The sequence below is a fragment of the Phoenix dactylifera genome, unplaced genomic scaffold, assembly GCF_009389715.1.
Source record: "Phoenix dactylifera cultivar Barhee BC4 unplaced genomic scaffold, palm_55x_up_171113_PBpolish2nd_filt_p 000388F, whole genome shotgun sequence".
Classification (NCBI taxonomy): domain Eukaryota; kingdom Viridiplantae; phylum Streptophyta; class Magnoliopsida; order Arecales; family Arecaceae; genus Phoenix; species Phoenix dactylifera.
Genome location: NW_024067834.1, coordinates 292,290 through 311,577, shown reverse-complemented (window position 1 = coordinate 311,577; position 19,288 = coordinate 292,290). Strand labels below are relative to the sequence as shown.

Genomic DNA, 19,288 nt, shown 5'->3' with positions numbered 1-19,288 from the left:
CGAATAAATATATTAAGCACTTTGACTCATAAGTATCAGTTACATATCATATGTGTAAGGTGAAATCAAATCCAAGGCCACAACAACATCATGAGAAATTCATGCATATGAGTAGAGAATTCAATTGAATAAAACTCATTTTACGAACATGGGTTAAAATTGCAGGTGACGTTTCCAGGGCCATATGCACCGGAGTTGGCCCTTCTGAACCTTAATGCCGTAGTGAGAGCCTGCCTAGAGGACCCAAGCAAGGCCCGGTTCATGTGGTCTATCACACCAAGTGTGGGGTAGAAGAAGCTCAAGCTATCATACGAGTTGAGAAGAGCTGCAGTCCCTTCTCTAAGCAGCGTCCTGTAGAGGTCTCCCCTCCCTTGGAGTCCTTCCCACAGGGTCATGTTCATCCCGTACCTCCCGGCGGCGATAGGTCCAAAAGCCATGGCGACCCTCGTCTGTGGGCTCACCACCTTCCAGTAGCACTTGAATTGTGGCATCATCCATTTACTAGCAATCAGTGTTCGCAAATTAGTAGCGATCCAATGTAAGATTAGGAAAAACATCCTAATATTGAATCTTAATATTAACACTGTTCATCGCAAAGCAAAAAATTAAGCAAACTAATGTCGAATTCTAGGACCATTGAGGGGTTTTCAGCTTATGCAATGTCTCCTAATAAAACGTTGCTACTACTGGTTAAAATGGTCGGCAGCATGGCTACTCCCCTGAAAGCAAAATTCTTAACCAATAATTGGAAGAGGATGGAAGCCCAAATGCTCGGTTCGGACATTGATTCAATAAAAAAGTGGTCACAACTGAGATGTGTTTCTGCCTTTCCCTACCCTACCAAGAACCACTCAATGCCTGACACGCCCTTCTTTACCAGCGGGCCAGGCGACGCACATGCAGAACGTCGGTAATGTCAGGCATGGAGCGGCGTAATTCCCGGCTGCCTGGTCGAACCCAACGGCTAATCCCTCTCCCCTAAATCAATATATAACAACTTAAATATTTTTTTTCGTGTTCTTCGATCATATATAAATATTTAAGATCTCTTCGACGAATAACCGATCTAAGACCAAACACATGTCCACACGGTCCTTACATTTTTTTTTTGCTTTTCAAGCTCTGATGTTTTTGTCGAATTAAGAGTTTAAATCTATTCAAATTTAATCACAAGCATCATGACCGGTACACAGTCAGCCTCTATGAACTCTTACGAGATTATTTTCTTAGTCTACATAGGTTATAGGCAGAATTTGTTTTGATACCATTTGTTCCAATCCGATAGCCCTATATAAATATCCAAAAAAAATTAAGCGAGGATTCAATGAAGAACTATTTGTTGGTGATGGAGAGAAGGAGAGAATGGGGGAGACAGGTGATCGTACTCGTAGGAGCAGGCGGAGGCCTCCAAGGAAGGGAGACCCGGTGGCCGTCGGGGCACAGGTGGCGGCGGCGGGAGCCGGGGCAGCATCGGCGTCGGCGACGAGGGAGGGGCCGAATCGCGCGGGCAGAATCCCATGGGCTGCGGCGGCTGGGACAGCAGCGGGTCCACCGTGTACATGGCCATTCCAAACATCCGGAACATGAGGGTCAGACCCCGCGCCGGCCCGGCCCCGGCGCCGCACCCTTCCGGCCCCCCCACCACCCGCGCGTAGCAGCCGCTCAGGTCCGGGTTCCCCTCGAATCTCACCGTGTAGCAGCCCAGCCAGTTGGTGCTGTCTTCTTTGTACGCTGTCATTTGGCCGTCCGCTCCTCCGCACGTCACCGCCACCTTCGCTCCTGATTTTGTTTTGAAGCAGTAACAACTTGTTCTTAAGAACATAACAACATGAACTTTAATTTATCTTATATACAGTAGCTGGGGAGAGAATGGTGGGATTTATTTTACGGTACCATCGAGAGGATAGTCGAAGAGGCTCCAATGGCCATCTTTGCATTGGTCGCAGAAGACGCTCCCGGTCACCATTGTATCTGCGCCTACTCTCAAATCCCCTCCTATAAACATGGCAGCTATAGCTGCCAATACCCATGAAAAATCCTTCGGGCGACTCATCGGAGGAATGCGAGTTACAAGAATGAGAAAGTGAGGATCTGGAAGCGAATGAGCTAAAGATCACAATCTACTGCCAGGAAGAAGAAGGGGAGAGAGAGAGGTGGGAAAGGGGTTTTGGTTAGGGAGTAGAGAAGCGAGGGATGGTGGGAGGTGGGGATGCTGCGGAGTAGCGTGGCGAATATAAAATGGGAGGATCCGAGAGTGAAATAATAAATGAGGTTCGTGTGCTTCCAACTGCCCCCCTCAACTGGCGATATTGTCGTGGAGGGGCTTCCCCTTTGCGTTGGGGCTTTTTGAGATTTGATATACTCGGCGGCGAAGGCAGATCTTCTACAGCGAAGTCAGTCAAAAGTTCGTCTTTCCCCATTATAGGAGTTTTTTTATCTTCAGATATGACTGCATTTACTTCCCCATGTAAATATAATTTAGTTTACACACGAGGAGCGAAAACATGTTTGGCTACTGCATATCTACACTTGAGTGAATGGTGCAATTGAGAAGAATAAACAGTTCCAATCCAAGCTGTCCTGCTTGGATCAATGTATCCTCACAGAAGGCAGTGCATAAAAACGGATCAAGGTGTCAACATGGATCGATCCCACAGTCCGATCCGCACTGAACTCACTGGATCCGAACATTAATACCCGAAGATCTGAGATGAGAAGCACGAGTATCTCCAGAACCTCGAACTGCTATCAAATTCTAGGAAAGCTGCTGTCCTGCTTGTCTTGGAGAGCCATGGTTTTGCTTCATGATGTGCGAGGGCATCAGATGGCCGCACAGAAGCGTTCCACGATTTGCCTCCATCGTGCAGCAATCTCGTTGATGAGAAAGGCAAGATTACTGAGGTCCCTCAATAGCATGAGCTCCCCACATTGTTTCCATGGACGAGGAAATAAAACCAGAGAGAAATGCGCCATTTATGGACCTTGGATCCGTGGCTAGTGATTTCCAGATAACGCTACCTTCCAACTGGCCTAAAACATTTAAAAGCCACGTCGTTTTTAACTACTCGCCATCACATTTGTCCATGGGAGAGGCAATTCAGGATTACTCTCATAAATCAATTTGGAGTGGTCAAAACCACTTCGGATCTATTATACGTAGCCTTCGGAAGCAAGATAAATCGCATACTGATCGACTAGCTGTTGATGAGCATTTCGTTGGAAGCCATGATTTTCCTATACGACGTCTTTCTTGCTCTAGGTAGCAAAACAATTGGTTTGATGATTATTATTATTTCAATGAATTAATCAATGTTTTATAGGGCCATTTAAACCATAATTTGAACTTATAAATCTAAGGATGTCGAAGTGCGCTGATTGCTTCTCTCAGGCAATTTATAATGCCTCCAGTAATTATATTAGAGGTGAAATCCAACTCCAATTATAACGGTGAGGCTTTGGAAGTTTAGAAGGAGGGCAACCTACTACAGATTTTGAGAATGGAAGAGCAAAGTGTGCATTGGTAGGCCTCTTAATATGATATCTTGCCTACAGTACTGTGAGGATCCGTGCGGGCGTGTGTTTAGTCTCACATCGATTATTCACTGAGTAAATCTTGGGTACCTATACAGGATCAAAGAACCTAAATAATACCTTCCGACTAGCCATTTTGGGTGAGGTCCTGGGTTGTTACAAATGGTATCAGAGCGGACCTGGCCCATAACTTATGTGGACTAGGGGACACTGCAGCATGGATCCATTGGGGCTGACCATGGGTCAATCATGGTGTTTGTGATTAGATTTGAATAGATTTGAACTCTTAGCTTGATGAGGACGTCAGGGCTTGAACGGGGGGAGTATGTGAGGACCCGTGCGGGCGTGTGTTTAGTCTCACATCGGTTATTCGCTGGGTAAATCTTGGGTACCTATACAGGATCAAGGAACCCAAATAATACCTTCCGACTAGCCATTTTGGGTGAGGTCCTGGATTGTTATAAGTACACCAGGGATGTTAAACTTTTAACGGAAAGCAAATTTCTTCTATTCCTTTTCGTCCATCAAAAATAACTCGCTTGGAGGAATTTGCCACTGGCTTGAGCCGTAGATGATCTGCCTGCAGTGCTGCGTACTCAAATAACCCCCAGCCATCTTTGATATCGTCGGCCTGCATGCGGAAAGAAGAAAAGCCGTTCTCACTTCGCAAGGATAATGAAGTTGACGTTCCTCTACCTCTTTCTTCACCACCGCTGCTTCTTTGGCGGAGCTTATGTTTCCCATCCGTCAATCCATCCCAAATTTCCAAGAAGGAATACACTGTATTGCATTACTGTATTGCATTAATACGACGGCCGTGTACCCGTGAACAACAGCTATCTTAATCCGTTCGCATGGACAAGATAGGGAGATGGCTTCATTGAATGAGATCTGACACCCACTGCACCCGACCTTCAAATGGCATTAGGAAGAAGAAGGAAAGAGATTGCGAGGCAGGTGAAAGCGCAAGTGCCCATGCGGAGGAAAAGCGAGCGGCTCACTTAGTCTCAGCATTAGATTCTCATTCGTTGAATGCTTCGACGGTGGAAGTTGGGAGCATTTACACGACGATGATGGTGGTTGCAGCAGCAATGGAATGGGCCTCTCTTCCCATCTACAAGTCAGGCTATAAATGCTTGGGTTACTCTCGTCGCTTCCTGCCGTCAACCGACTCTCCTCAACCCTGTCCACCGACCAAGCTCAGCAGTACATGATCCAAACACAGGAATACATTTTACAACGCGAAGCATGGATGGCCGCGATCACATAGGGAAAAACATTAATGGCTTTGGTCGCCCGAATAAATATATTGCTGCTGAACTTTTCATGCCTCCTCTCTCAACACAAAAACAAAAAAAAGTTTACCCATGTAAAAAAACACAACGGAATTTTTTTTAAAAAAAAATACTGCCAGCATTTTTAACAAAATTTTTATCAAATATCGACATAATGTCGCAAATTTATATCGTTGATTAATTGGCAACGTTTTTTTTATAAACCACTAAAAATTATTTTTTATAGTATTTTTTAATATTTACTAGTATTTAAAAATATGTAAATTCTTTGGTGGTAAAAAAAATAAATAAATAGCAACAATTTAATGATGAAGGATAACTGATGACATTTAAATAATGTCTGTAAAATAATATGAAGGAGCTGCACCATCTCCTCCTCAATGTTGGAGTAACGCCTCAGCTTCACAAACGTCTCTGTTGTCCTCTCCTCCCTCACCATGAGAGATGGATGGAAGGAGTAGGTGGTTTCTCGTTTACCGAGATTTGAGGTGAGCATGAGGCGTTCAACGATCATTAGGAAATTTAGGGCATGAGATTTCAAACTCTTGGCATGCGCGCGGGAGCTGACTTTTTAATAAACAAATTTATAGTTGGTTAATACTTGTATATATTATATTTCTATTATATGCCTCTAAAATATATATTGTATTTATTAAATTTCCTAACTTAATAATATTAGATTATCAATTTTAATAAAAAATTATAAAATATTAGATAAAATTTAAATTATCAATATTTTATTTTTATAATGCTAAAACTATATTGCTGCTTTATTAAATTATTGTATTATTCTGAATATGAGCTGAACTTCTCACAGATACATTTACAATAAATTGGTATAATAAACCCAAATTTATCTTAAAAAAAATATTAACTGAACTGCCTGATTTTGCTCTTTTTTTTCCAACAAAGAGTGTGTGTGTGTGTGTGTGTGTATTAACCGATGATGAACATGAAAGACAACCTGTGGGATTTCGACATGGATAGATTATCAAATAGCACATAGGCACATCTAGATCAAATTGCTCTGTAATAATAAAGATTATGCCTAGCAACTAATTGGTTATAGAGGATGGTGTTAACAATGGAAATTTTATGGGCTCCCAACCGCACAGTCATCCACTGGGAAGCAATTGGTTGTCCTAACAGTTGATGCACTTCGTTTGAAAGACAGATTTGCAGCATTACAACCAACAGCCAACTCCATCCTCCTTTGTTCTACCTAGACTTGATCATCAAGTGGCTCAGCCCAGGTTCGAGCCAGGCTCAACTCAAGATGTAACTAATCAGGCCCAAGCCCTTCTCAGCCTAGCCTCTAGGCCTACTTCTTAGGCTAGAGTCTGGTACTTGGGTTTCGGGCTTGGGACCGAGTCTCGGTATTCCACCGCCGCCCATCCGCAAGAGCAGTTGATCCAAACTCTATCGTCGTCAATTCGAGGCTGTGACAATCCGAATGATCTTCAATAACCACCGAAGAGGGTGAAGCATCCGCTGCCGTAGCTTTGAAAGCTTTGGAATCTAGATGAGCTCCGACCGTCATTGTTTGAACTTGGAGGCTGCCACTGAAAGATCTCCAGCGAGCTCAATTTGGAGCACTGACAGCGAGGGATAAGCACTGCTGAGAGCTGCCGATTTGAGCATTTCGAGATCTTGATCGGCTTTTAGAGCCATTGGTTCCGATTTCGGAGCGAGGAATGTAGGTAGTGGGAGATTGAAGCTATAAGGAGCGACACTCTCCACTTCCATGGAAGAATCGAGAGAGAGAAGAGACGGAGGGAGATGAAGGCAGCGGCTGAAGAACCTTAGCCACCTCTTTTCAATTAATCAAGCAAACCATCGTTCAAACCATTCGAACCAACCACTTATAATACATACATACATACATACATACCCACTTTTTTAAATCTAGGCCGGGCCAAGCTAAGACTGGGCTGATCTAAACCTAAGTCCGATCCAAACAACGGAAGAACTCATATTTCAGGGCCGGCCGGCCCGTCGGATTTAAAATCCATACCCAAGCCTTTGCGAAAGGCTTCAGGCATTTAAGCAAATCCGATGACCCATCTGGCTCGTGAACAGATCTATTTCTACCTCCACTCTCGCTGAAATAAAAGTTTTAATCTTTAGCAGCAATATAGCTAGGGTAATTGGATGGGCAGACACTTCCATTTCAGCGACATAACATGGCACCCATTTATCCCAAGTGGAATGCCTCGCACTCACACGTGAAAGAGGAATAAAGGAGAAAGTCCAGCACAAGGCGGCATCAAAGCAATTTTCGGCTGTAGCCATTGGGCTCAAATGGTAGCCTAAAACACCGGCATTCGAGGTACTCCAGTAACAGAACAAAGAGTTCGCATGCAAGCTATAAGGCCGCACCTACAACGACCTCACGGGCCATGGCTATCAGGCTTCCATACTTTCTTGGCAACGACGAACATTTCAACAAATTACTCATCTAAACAAGCTTTTCCTTTTAATAAGGTCAACCATGGGGCACTGCTACAAGAATTCAGAAACCCACAAACAATTAACCTGGCTACCTACCTGTCACTGATCCTTTAAAGTTCATAACAGATTTCTTACAAAGGTAGCTTTTTGCTAAAAAGTACTCTACCAAAAAACCCAAATGGCCAGTAAGCGTGTAGTTTAAGCCCGCGAAACCAAGCATCGCTTCAAAATATCCCTAGATTTTAAAACATTACACAGCGGAGGAAAAATGTTGGGCGAAACTTAAATACGTGCCGCCATTACACCACTATGATGCAAGAAGGAGCATCTCAAGATTTATCAGCTGCACTAGCACAATCATTAATAAGTTTTATTAGGCTTTTATTCCAGTTCAAAACTCGCCAGAATTCAGGAAAGTATTATGAACTTACAGGAGCTATATTTTGTTGCATTTGATGCGTGCTTGCAACCCTTGCATCTATAAAAACCCAATGATGTTGCTTCAATTATACATGTAGCACAACAAAATTTTAGGCTAATAAAACTAGTTTAGCACAAACAATCCTTGAAAACGAAGCCTATTCAAAATGGGAATACCAGCCAAAACAGACTTTAGGAGCAGTAAATTTCCTTCAAGAAGTAATAGCAGTACAATCATCTATAAAAAAATAATAAAAAAAAGGAAAAAAAATCTCAAATAATCTAAGCAAGGTATAGAGGAGCAAAGGCGGAGGGAGGAAACCAAATGCTATACTGTCGCTCTCCATTACATGCCAGCCTACTAAGATACTAATCAAAATGCCTACCAAAACTGCCTTAGTCTTTCGAGGGTTACCACAATATAAAGTCGAAAGCCACAAATAATAGAAACTGTAACTGCAGAATGCCCCATCATCTTAAGATTGATTGATAGTTATGAGGTCAGCTCTGCCAAAGTTCCGGCGATTACTTAGTTTTCTGGTAACATTTCATCTTTCTCTGTCCTGCATTTGAAAATTGCAGATATATTCAGCAAACAAACAATGCTCCACATGAAAATAGCGATACGACTGGGCCAAATGATTGGACTGATAAAAGAGAAGTAAAATAAATATGAAATGAAATTAAAGAAATAAACAAGTGGATATGGATGGTTTGGATATGATTCATTATGGTTAAGGGTTATTCGTAAGCACCCTTCTTATTGAATGACTTCTTCAAAACTCCGCTTTGCAATGTTGTTTAAAAGAGGGAGAGAACAAATAGCAATGCAGTTTATACAATTAGAGTTGATATAACTAGTACAAACTGTTCTTGAAAGATGGTGATCCAGAAGTGAAACTAGAATAAAATTAAATGATTAAAAAAAAGAAAAACTGTTGTGGAGCCAGGGAGATGATTAACCAGTAGGTCAAGCCAACAATCACTGCTTGGGCCTTGGATGTGAACATAAAAGATCCTTCACCAAAATAACCATAATTATAACAACCAAGCCTTTCCTTAATAATTTGGCATCACCTTCGTCGCCCCACGTTCTGCAATCAGTCCTATTAACCTCCATCCTCAGCATTATTGCAAATATTTCCAGATTATTTCCTATAAGTTTCATCAAGGAAAGCTAGCATCTTACCCTCCACATGTCCTGATCTTATTTGAGCATCACCAGACCATGATAATTTAGTCAAGAAAGCGCATTTGGTACATTTAATACATGAGAAGATTTGTCACACTGACGCACCCAGAATCATACATAATAGGGCCAAGAAGATACTGAGATCACATGCTACAATCCTTCAAAGCTCCAATCATTATAAAGTCTGGCTATACAAAAAATCAAAATTAGATTCCAGATCTGAAGAATCATCTAACCCCATTAATACACCACTTTGAACTTAATTTTGAACGCTAACTGGATGAGGATACCATTCACACATTGCATTAACTTGTCTCCACAACCCCACTAAATAGCATGCAACACTTTTTCTTATTCACACTTTCTTGCGACAATTTGTTCTTCAGCCAATGACAAGTTAGCAAAATTGAAACGAACCTAAATACAGTCTATCCTTTTAATAAATCCAACCAAAACCTGATGGAATCCCCATGCAAAATTCCTATGCAATAAAGGCCTAGATACATAAATATATGCATACACACATATCTCATGGATACCATACATACACAAAATATTACTTGTGCTCGTGGTGGAGGGGTTTAGAAGTCCCCAGCTGCATGGTTGGTCTTTTAAATAAGATCAAGCTATGCCTCTTCAATCGGCTGACTACGGAACAAATACCACATAGATCTGGGATATATAAAAACTGACTCATATATGGATGTATGTATGTATGTATACATGTGAATATATGTATATTTGTGTGTGCGTGTGTTTGCATGTGTGTCTACAATATTCATCTATACAAGCATATTACAAAACCGACTGCTAAAATAGAACCCCAACTTGGAATAGATTTCTAGTCAAAAACCCCTCAAATTCTAACCAGCTATTGGTTTACACTAGTTTAATGGCAGGATGATGATATTGGTTTCAAAGGTGATAACAATGACAGTGATGCTCTGGCATTTGATCTTAACACCAGAGATGGAAACCAAAAAGTTGTGGAGTGTGGACTTATTGTAGGTCACTAACTTGACAGAAGCCATTTTTTTGGCTGTACCTTGTACAAAATAGATAGAGATGGAGGTGAAGATGTTGATCATATAAGGAATAAAAATGAACAATGGCATCATTTACAAGATTATTTGTTCCAAACGATTATTTTGCATAACAAAGTGAATTCCCTATGAACAATATGAATTACTTATTATAAGTTCAAGGTTCAGAGATATGGATAACTATATAGCTGGAGGTACGAAATACAAAACATGAAAAAACACTTTTGAAGGGAGAAAGGTTCTTGGAGAAACGGAATAACAGCAATAGCACCTAAACTTAAAAATGACATCAAGCTCAGTCTAGCTACTTGTTCCATTCTCATAACTAGACAAAAATATATCAAATCATAATGGGAAGAAATCTCTTCTAATATATCAGTAGTTTGAACAAGGACTAGCAATAGCAGGTCAATTCAACAAAAGCTTTGGAAATACAAGAATCGCAGAACGACCTACTAGATAAGGATGATGCATAATGCTGGAAATAATTGATGGGGGAAAAGATCACGAAAAGAGCAAACTCAATTGAAAGACCATACCTTGGCAGAGGAGTAGCATCAATTGTATCTGCCTTCCTCCAACTCCTTTCCGTGCGATCCTCCGGCAAGCTACCAGCTCCGTTCCCCATCTTCCCAAATGACGGCCTTTCAGGTGGTGCCTCCTGGATTTTCATAGCCTCCAGCTTCTCATCAATGTTCTTCCAATCCTGCCCCTTTTCCGCCAGCACCTCCTCCCGTGGACGGGCGCCTCCAAAAGGATTCGATCCCTTGCTCTTCTCAGTAGGCCCCTTTGGCTGCTCTCCACGGCTTAGCTCCTCGTTTCTCCCGTTGGCCAACGGCAACGACCGGGGCTGCAACACGAGCCTCGGCCTCCCGCCGCTGCTCGCTTCCTCCCTTTTCTTCGCCCACGTATCCAAATCCGGCCCGCCGTTCGATCCCTCCCTGTTGAACTTATCAAACCCACCCCTCCTCTCTCTAGGACCGTCGAAACCCCCTCCGTTCGTCCTCCTTCCATCGGAAGGCCGTGCAGCGCTCTTGCTGGAGATCCAGCTATCCGACTCGTCGGCCCGTGAATGGGAATCGAAAAACACCCCTCCCCTGTCCCTCCTCTCCGGCGCCGCCGATTTCTTGGCCGCGCCCCAATCATCTATCTCGTCGGCACGAGAAGGGCCAAGATCCCTATTAGATCCAGAACCTTCTCCCCCATAGACGCCCCTCCTCGGCTCGTCCGAAACCCTAGAGGAGCCCCAGCGGGAATTGGAGTCGTCGCCAGAGATCCGGCCGCGGCCGCCCACGCCACCGCCGTAGGACGAGTAGCCGAAGCCGCGGGAGGAGTAGCGCTCGAGATCCTCAGCGGAGCGCTCGCGCGGGGCCCTGGGGAGGACGAGGGGATCGTCGGTGGTAAGGCCCTTGGAGGAGGAGGAGGTCCGGAGGCGACCGGCGCCATGGGTGACGGCGCTGCCGGTGGTGAACTCGGCGAGGGAGAGGCGCTGGGACTTCTTCTTCTTGGAGATCTTGGAGGCGGCGTCGAGGGAGGGAAAGTCTGCGGAAGGCTGGTGATGGTGGTGGGAGGCGGAGGCGGAGGCGGAGTCGGAGGAGTCGTAGCCCTTGTCTTCTTTCCGGGGCTCCGTGGCGGCCTCGTGCTCCTCGGCGTCCAAGGCCCATGTGCCGGGTTTCGCCCATGCCGAAACCGTTCCCATCGCCGCTCTCTCTTTCGCTCGCTCGCTCGCTAACTCTCTCTCCTTTGGCAGGCGGTCAGAGGAGGGTGGTCGGTTTCAACGTGGATTTATAGGAAACGTGGAAGGAGAATCCAAAAAGGAGTGGGCTGGAGACCTGGCGGGGATCCCGTCCACTCAAGGACTATATTCGATTCTTTTTCCAAAATTGTGGTCTTCTAACGTCAAAGACTTCGGACCACTATTTTGCAGTTCTAGGTGTTGCGTTTATTATACGCATGTAGACCTTACTTTTTTTTTATTATTTGATACAGCATGTAAACCTTACTTTGCTGACTCACTAAGCCTCTTGTCGAGATGCTTTAGATATTTTTTTTTAATTTTTTATTATAAAAGGAAGATGAAATAATTATAATGGATTTCAAAATCAAACTTCTTTTAGGATAAATCAATTGCGAAATACTTTGGAGAATCTAGCCTGAAATCTAGTAGCTTTTTTTTGTATTGTGTAACATATTGTTATTTAGCATTAAGATGCTTGATTGATACAAAGACAATCTCATAAAGAAGCACATAGAACCTAAGGCGAATGAGGAGAGGAAGAAAGAGCCATCTAAAAATGGCATCCACCATATTCTGGCTCCACAATTTTAATGTTTATAAGGAAAAGAGACATGGTGCACTTTCCTTGGTTTTTATAAAACTGAAGATAGAGCAGGACATGCTTTCCCCAACAACAAATCCAACTCCAGTTCTTGGTAAGAGTCATGCACAAAGAAGGCAGCCGTCTAGAATGGAGAAATGTTCGCAGCGTTCTAGTCAATTAATTTCCATGACGAAGAGAGAACTTGTCTGCAAAAGAAGACGTAGGCTAATTGATCTTTTTATACATTCCATCAAGCCTCATTCGGGGTTCAAAATTGTCTCAGTTTATATTATAGGACCAGAAATGTAGCCCTGGGCCCAAACCCATAGGCCTAAAAATAAGCCTGGGTCCATCAAGCTAGCACGAATTAGCTCCACAATTGTCCATGAGAATGGTATGGTGTAGCAACAACATTATAGCATCATATAATAACAACATGCGCAGAAATTTGAGTTTAGATCTCTTGTTAAAAATCCATGTGCTCAACCGATCACTTATTTCTCGAGATTGGACATGCTTAGATTTAATGACAGGAGATTTAAGTAGGGGGCGATTTAATCAAAGTAGATAAAACAGGAAAAGTATAGGTAGCTAGCTACAATTCCTAGCAAAAATAAGAAATCTGAAGATCATATTATTATTTTTTATATTTAGTTATTGTTTGAAGATGAAGGTGATCGGCATAAGAACAAATTAGTTGAAACGCCCAGCTCAAATTAAAGAAAAATTCACACAACCCTAAGATAAAGTAAACTCGTTGATTGTGGTCTATCACTTATTTCTTCTTTAATATACTGCACTTCTTGTTGGAAATACTTGCAGTTGATATAATCTCAGGTATAATGCACTTATGCCATGTATGGATGAATGGGATTTATTTCATAGCATATTGGTGGCAAATCCATTGTTCTCCGATGTCACTTGCCCTGCATATGTTGCTACAATCGTCCATGGAGGGTGTTCGAGCAAGTAGGCCAATTTTTTTTTCTTTTTATACCAAAATATTTTTTTGATACATGCACCCACCTTATCTTCTCCTCGAACATGATCAATAACCAACTTAAGAGGAGCTACTTTTGAAAGAGAGCATAGCTATTCATTTTATAGTAAAAAGTGTTGGGCCATGCACGAGTCAAGAATTCAGGATTGTGGGCAGGGTGAAGCCATCTTAGCTTTAACCCAAGACCGAATAAGTTAAGATACATATATAGGTTATGGTATTACTAATATTAAATAATTTGATAGTAAATAATTCGTATCAAAAACCTAACTCAACCCTGACTTTCATCTAACCAAATTTGACCTCCCTCCTCTTCCACCATTTCTCTCCTTCCCTCCATCTGTCCCTCTTCTAACCTATCATTTCCTCTCCCAATTCTCGGCAGCCACCCTTCTTCTCTCTCCGTATCTTCGACCGTCTCCACATAGGAGCTAGCCAACTGGTTTCACCCCTTAGCTATTCTTTGCTTGCTATTGCCCTACCAACCCATTCCACCCCTCCCTTCATATGGAGAAAGAGCCTTCTATGTGGCCACACAAAGTCTCTTTAACTTTTCAAACAATGAAAAAATTAGATGTTCGGGATAAAATTAAAATTCTCTCACCATGCTAGAGCATAATATTAATATGACAAATAGATGCATGCCTATCTCAGCAATCTGCTTAGTGGTGGAGGAATAGGTTCCATTTCTCTCAACTCGTTATAGGAGTTTGTGAGGACTCGTATGAATATGTGTTTAGTCTCGTATCGATTATTCGTTGGAGAGATTTTGAGTACTTATGGAGGATTAAGAAACCTAAAAAATACTTTCCGGCTAATCTTTTTAGATTAGATCCAGAGTTGTTACAAATGGTATCAAAGCGGGCTGGCCCATAACCTATATGGGCTAGGAAACACTGCAGCACATGCTCATGGAGGCTGACCACGAGTTGATCGTAGTGCTTGTGATTAGATTTGAATGGATTTTGACCCCAACGACGATATAAGAGCTTAAACGGGATGACTATATAAGCACTCGTTTGGGCATGTGTTTAGTTCTACATCGGTTATTCATCGGAGAGATCTTGGGTACTTATAGAAGGTTAAGAAATCCAAAAAATACCTTTTGGCTAACCTTCTTGGGTGAGGTCTTGGATTGTTATATAGTTCCACTCCAAAGGCAAGTGGCAAATCATATGTGTGATCCCATATTCTTTCTCCTTGTGTGGCATATATGAAAGGAAACAATACGACTTGATTTTATTTTTCCAATACAAAAAAAAAGAATAGTTAGCTTTGTTTACTCAATTTTTGAGAAAGAAAGTATCAATAGATAAGTTGCATTGCAGAAGCCACAAAAATCTTTTTTTTTTTTTGAACTAAAGAGAGGCTGAAACAAGCCACCCAAGAATTTTATTGTAAGAACAATGTTTACAGCAGAATATTTACAACAGATATCCTGAAGAGTAGTTCTGTAATTCTGATACCACTACTTAATAGGGAGGACAGCAAAGATAGTGGATAAAACCAAGATGGACAGCATCAACTAGAAGGGAGAAAAGGCCAAACAGCTAAGAGACATGAACACTCCAGGAAACGGGGTATTTTTCCACAACATGAATCTGAACCAAAGTGAGACATAACAAAGGTGCTCCCTTGAAATGTGACTGATACTACAAGAAAAATTCAGGAGCATTGCATCTTCACTGTGTTTGCAACCAGCCCAAACAATTTGCTCAATCCTTCTCAGTCTCTCTTTCTTTTCATCTATGAGGAGGAACCTAGCACAACCCTGCAGCCATTGAGAGGACAAGAGCTACAGCGACACATCTGGGACACATCAAGCATCTTCTCCTTGAGATCTTTGATTTTTGCCCAGATTTTTCCGAATTCCACCAAAAGCTCCTGCTTGCACAAATTTGACACAAATTTGACCAGAAATCGAAGATTGAGAGCCTCTCAGAAGCGACAGCAGTAATGGAAGCCTGCTGATTATGGAATATCCGAAAGTTTCTCTCTCTCCAACACACCCAACACATAGCAGCTACCAACATCCAAGATAATTGATTGAGAAAATTTTGAGAAATTTCGTTTTCTCCAAGCTATACAATCAAAGATGAATTGAGGATGTAGCACTCCAAGGGACGCGCACACAGTTTCTTTTTTTTGATGAAGACGCGCACACAGCTTCCAAATGGATGAAAAGAAACGACAACAGGAGAATAAATGATCCACCGAGATCCTTCCCAAATTTTTTACTCATAGCATCTCATGTATTCAACTTCTTTTTCCAACGAAGCCATAAGAAGCATTTTATAGCCACACAAAAAAAAAAAAAAGGCTTCTCGAAGTCATCTTCGAGCTGATGGTCGAGCCAAGTCTCGTTACACTGAGAAAAGAAGTTTTCCTGCATGGAGGTAAAACTAATTTTTTAGATCAGCATATCAAATCCGAAGCAGTACGTACCTAATACCCACTCATGGATGACCATCAACAAATCAAAGAGAAGGGGGGCGAAAATGCCGCATTACGTTGATAAAATCCAAGTTTTATTATTAATGCATAAAAGCATAGATTCAACAAAAGATGGAGCATGGCATAGATCGAACAGATCGAAACAAACCCCTCCATCCAGATGTTGGGAAAGAGACATTCAGAGTGCATGAGGATTCAGACACACCATTAATCCCCGTTATTCGATAGAGAACTGAAGAAGACAGGTAAAGGCGCCCGCCGACGAACGAGCGTTTGGCCTAAGAGAGCTGGCCGCAGTCGGCGATGGCGACGGGCTCGGAGGTCCTGCCCCCCTGAGAGCCCACCTCCTCCATGGCTCTGACGACGTCCATCCCGTCGACGACATGGCCGAAGACGACGTGCCTTCCGTCGAGCCAGGGGGTCTTGGTGGTGCAGATGAAGAACTGGGAGCCGTTGGTGTTGGGCCCGGAGTTGGCCATGGACACCACCCCGGGCCCCGTGTGCTTCTTCACGAAGTTCTCGTCCGCGAACTTGCCCCCGTAGATGGACTCCCCCCCGGTCCCGTTGCCCGCGGTGAAGTCACCGCCCTGAGACACGAACCCCGGGATCACCCGGTGGAAGGGGCACCCCTTGTAGTGGAGCGGCTTCCCCGACCGCCCGAGCCCCTTCTCCCCAGTGCACAGCGCCCGGAAGTTCTCCGCCGTCTTCGGCGTCACGTCGGCGAACAGCTCGATCACGATCCTCCCCGCCGGGACCCCGTTGATCGTTACGTCGAGGTACACCATCGGGTTAGAAGCCATCGCTCGATGATGGATGATGGATGATGGATGGATGGATGGGTGAGGTTCTCCTATATAACACCTGGGGAAGGAAGAAGATGGCAGGTGATTTGTTGGATCTGGTACGTCACTTGCGACACGTGGCACGATCTGAACAGGAATACGGTTGGAAGGGAGGACCTGGAATGACCACGGTTATGGCAGTCCGGTTAGCATGCCGGAAAGCACGTGGATACCGGCATGCGACAGGGGTCGGTGTCGGAATCGGAGCATGAAATTGGTGTGATCAGCTCACGAAGCTGACGGGTCCGAATCCACGTGGGAACTTCTGTATGGGAATCGTTCATGCCGCCAATCCTATTTCGCCGGATGCTAATGGCAGCTCGGATAGCATGATGAGCTCGAGCCTTGCAACTGGCTTTTGGCTAGAGTAGTAATTTACGTGGCAGCTAGCATAGAATCCGTGTGACGTGAAGGATACAATTTATTTTTTCTTTTTCTAATTATTTTTGAAACGGAGTATAAAGGCTTCAATATCCCCTCTCTTTTTTTATTAATAAACTTTAATGATGGTCAGATAAAAATTTTATTATTAATATCATGCCATTAATACCAGCATCCACGTGACAAACATGAGACCTCTATAAAACCGAACCTCCTCGATGCTGAAACTCTAATCATTAATATTACTCTTGCGCCATGCATAGAATATGATATTTTCTTTTTTTTCAATTATTTTTTGAATATAATATTGTAATATAACAAATTATAATAAATAAAAAGCTTTAATATTTAAATATTTTGTATATATATTAAATAGTAATAAACTTTAATAGCGATCGAGCAAAAAATTCTATCATTATAGCAAATACAAGGCTTCAGTATCCACATTTTTGTTGCAAATTAAATAGTAAATTTTAATGCAGCGAGCAAAAACTCCTATCATCAATATTGGTGTCCAGAGATAGAAAGCAAAAAAATCTGCACAAGCTGGGCTTCTGTGCAAAATATCTCATCATTAGTACTAACCCTGCGAGATATGAGAGATACAATTTTTCTCCCCATTCCAATTATTTTTCAAACATAATATAATAATATAATAAATTATAATAAATATAATACTTCTATTTTTTATTGTATATTAAATAATGAACTTTAATAATGGCCATCCAAAAAATTCTGCAGCATCCTCGTAGGAATAGAAAACTTTACATAAATGTCGTTAATATAAACATCATTAATACCAACCCTTTTTTCTTTTTTTATTTAATTATTTTTGAAATACAATAAAACATGTATAAATTATAATCAATAAAAGGCTTCGGTAACCAAATTATTCTTGAAATGCAATAAAACATATAATAAATTATAACTTCAATAACCAAATTATTCTTGAAATGCAATAAAACATGTAATAAATTATAATAAGTAGAAGGCTTCAATAACCAAATTTCTATTTTACATTGAGCAATGAACTTTGATGGTAGAGGGCTGCGGCTACTACCGGCCTCCACAGCCTCCGCCGGCGTCCGCCACTTCTTCTTCCCCCTTTCTCCTCCGCTCGCTCTTTATTTCCTTCTCCTTCTTCGGCTCCGGCAATGGATCTCGTTTTCATTGCCGGAACTGTACCGATGACTCACCGGTATGGCTCCAGGAACTGCCTAGTTTGGGACGGCTTGTTTTCAAGTGTCTCTTTAGGGACGGTTTATGGGAGTAGGTCTAGGAGATATGCTGTTATTATTTTTAGTTTTACTTTATGTCATTAAAGCAAACGTGCAGCACAGTTGGGTCAAGCAGACAGTAGGCAATTGACTCTGCTTCATCCATTACATGGCAAGGGTATCCAAACCTCTCATTCAGGCAATTCTTTCGAACATGGCATTACTTGAAAGACCATAACGATCGTGTTGCTGGAAATTGGACCCGGGGGCAATCTTCGGTCGAGGGAGAGGGAGCGGCGAGTCACCACGGCGGGGCGGCGACCGGTCGGCGGGCGGCGTCCTCCGTCTGGTGTGGTCGGAGAGAAGGAGCAGCTGGTCCTCGTGGTGAGGCGGCGATCCGTCAGCTGGTGGCGTCCTCCGTCTGGGTGCCTGCACACAAACCGGTGGCCGGGTTTTTCGGCGCCGGCCCTCCGACGCTCAAGTCAGAGAGGGGGCAAATAGTGAAAAGAGAGATAAACAGTGTCTGTAGAGTGTATCCATCTTCCAACCCCCTCCTGAGAGGCCAAGGCTCCCTTTTATAGGCGGGGGTCGGTTTACCTGCGATGTAACAGGGCGAAGCCGTAGTACGGCTCGGCATGTCGTTCAGGTCGGCGCACGGTCAGGCGAATCCTTGCACTGATGTCGGCGGTGAGGGCGTCGTACAACCCGAACTAGCACGCTACCAGGCGAATTATTGCATTGATGTCGGCGGTGAAGGCGTCGTACAACCCGAACTAGCACGCTACCAGGCGAATTATTGCATTGGTGTCGGAGGTATGGCCGAGATCAGAGACTTATCATAGTCGACTAGACTCTGCTGGGCTAATTTGCCGTGGAGAGCTGAGGGTCCGTAGATGACAGGAGCCATGCGCATTAATTGTGGAGTAAGCCGGAGATCCGCATTTATTGTGGAGTAAGCCGGAGATCCGCATTTATTGTGGAGTAAGCCGGAGATCCGCATTTATTGTAGAGTAAGCCGGAGATCCGCATTAATTGTGGAGTAAGCCGGAGATCCGCATTTATTGTGGAGTAAGCCGGAGGGTTATAGCGGCCATGCGCAATAAATGCCAGAGGGGCGTCAGGATATGGTCCTCGGCCGGAC

General features: G+C 43.2%; 3 protein-coding genes across 3 annotated transcripts; all 3 read right to left on the bottom strand.

Annotated features, from left to right (window-relative positions):
• LOC103703993 lies at positions 1-2,212 on the bottom strand. Its single transcript, XM_039118651.1, has 3 exons — positions 1,894-2,212; positions 1,386-1,779; positions 1-501 (listed from the first exon to the last, which is right to left on the bottom strand). Exons 1-3 carry the CDS (start codon positions 2,051-2,053, stop codon positions 141-143), a joined length of 915 nt encoding a protein of 304 aa, XP_038974579.1. The 5' UTR covers positions 2,054-2,212; the 3' UTR covers positions 1-140.
• Positions 2,213-7,842: 5,630 nt separating this feature from the next.
• On the bottom strand, positions 7,843-11,747 carry LOC103703856 (eukaryotic translation initiation factor 4B3-like). The gene is made up of 2 exons (XM_008786872.4): positions 10,472-11,747; positions 7,843-8,260 (listed from the first exon to the last, which is right to left on the bottom strand). Exons 1-2 carry the CDS (start codon positions 11,629-11,631, stop codon positions 8,227-8,229), a joined length of 1,194 nt encoding a protein of 397 aa, XP_008785094.2. The 5' UTR covers positions 11,632-11,747; the 3' UTR covers positions 7,843-8,226.
• Positions 11,748-15,760: 4,013 nt separating this feature from the next.
• Positions 15,761-16,514, bottom strand: LOC120105875 (peptidyl-prolyl cis-trans isomerase-like). Its single transcript, XM_039118617.1, has one exon. It carries the CDS (start codon positions 16,505-16,507, stop codon positions 15,986-15,988), a length of 522 nt encoding a protein of 173 aa, XP_038974545.1. The 5' UTR covers positions 16,508-16,514; the 3' UTR covers positions 15,761-15,985.
• Positions 16,515-19,288: the final 2,774 nt, after the last annotated feature.

Excerpts from the sequence above, each read along its gene's own strand:
- LOC103703993 (XM_039118651.1), bottom strand. The coding sequence starts at position 2,053 with ATGAGTCGCCCGAAGGATTTTTCATGGGTATTGGCAGCTATAGCTGCC. Across the intron at positions 1,780-1,893 it reads CTTCGACTATCCTCTCGATG|GAGCGAAGGTGGCGGTGACG; the intron begins GTACCGTAAAAT and ends AAACAAAATCAG. Across the intron at positions 502-1,385 it reads GCCTCCGCCTGCTCCTACGA|TAAATGGATGATGCCACAAT; the intron begins GTACGATCACCT and ends ACTGATTGCTAG.
- LOC103703856 (XM_008786872.4), bottom strand. The coding sequence starts at position 11,631 with ATGGGAACGGTTTCGGCATGGGCGAAACCCGGCACATGGGCCTTGGAC. Across the intron at positions 8,261-10,471 it reads GATGCTACTCCTCTGCCAAG|GACAGAGAAAGATGAAATGT; the intron begins GTATGGTCTTTC and ends TTTCAAATGCAG.
- LOC120105875 (XM_039118617.1), bottom strand. The coding sequence starts at position 16,507 with ATGGCTTCTAACCCGATGGTGTACCTCGACGTAACGATCAACGGGGTC.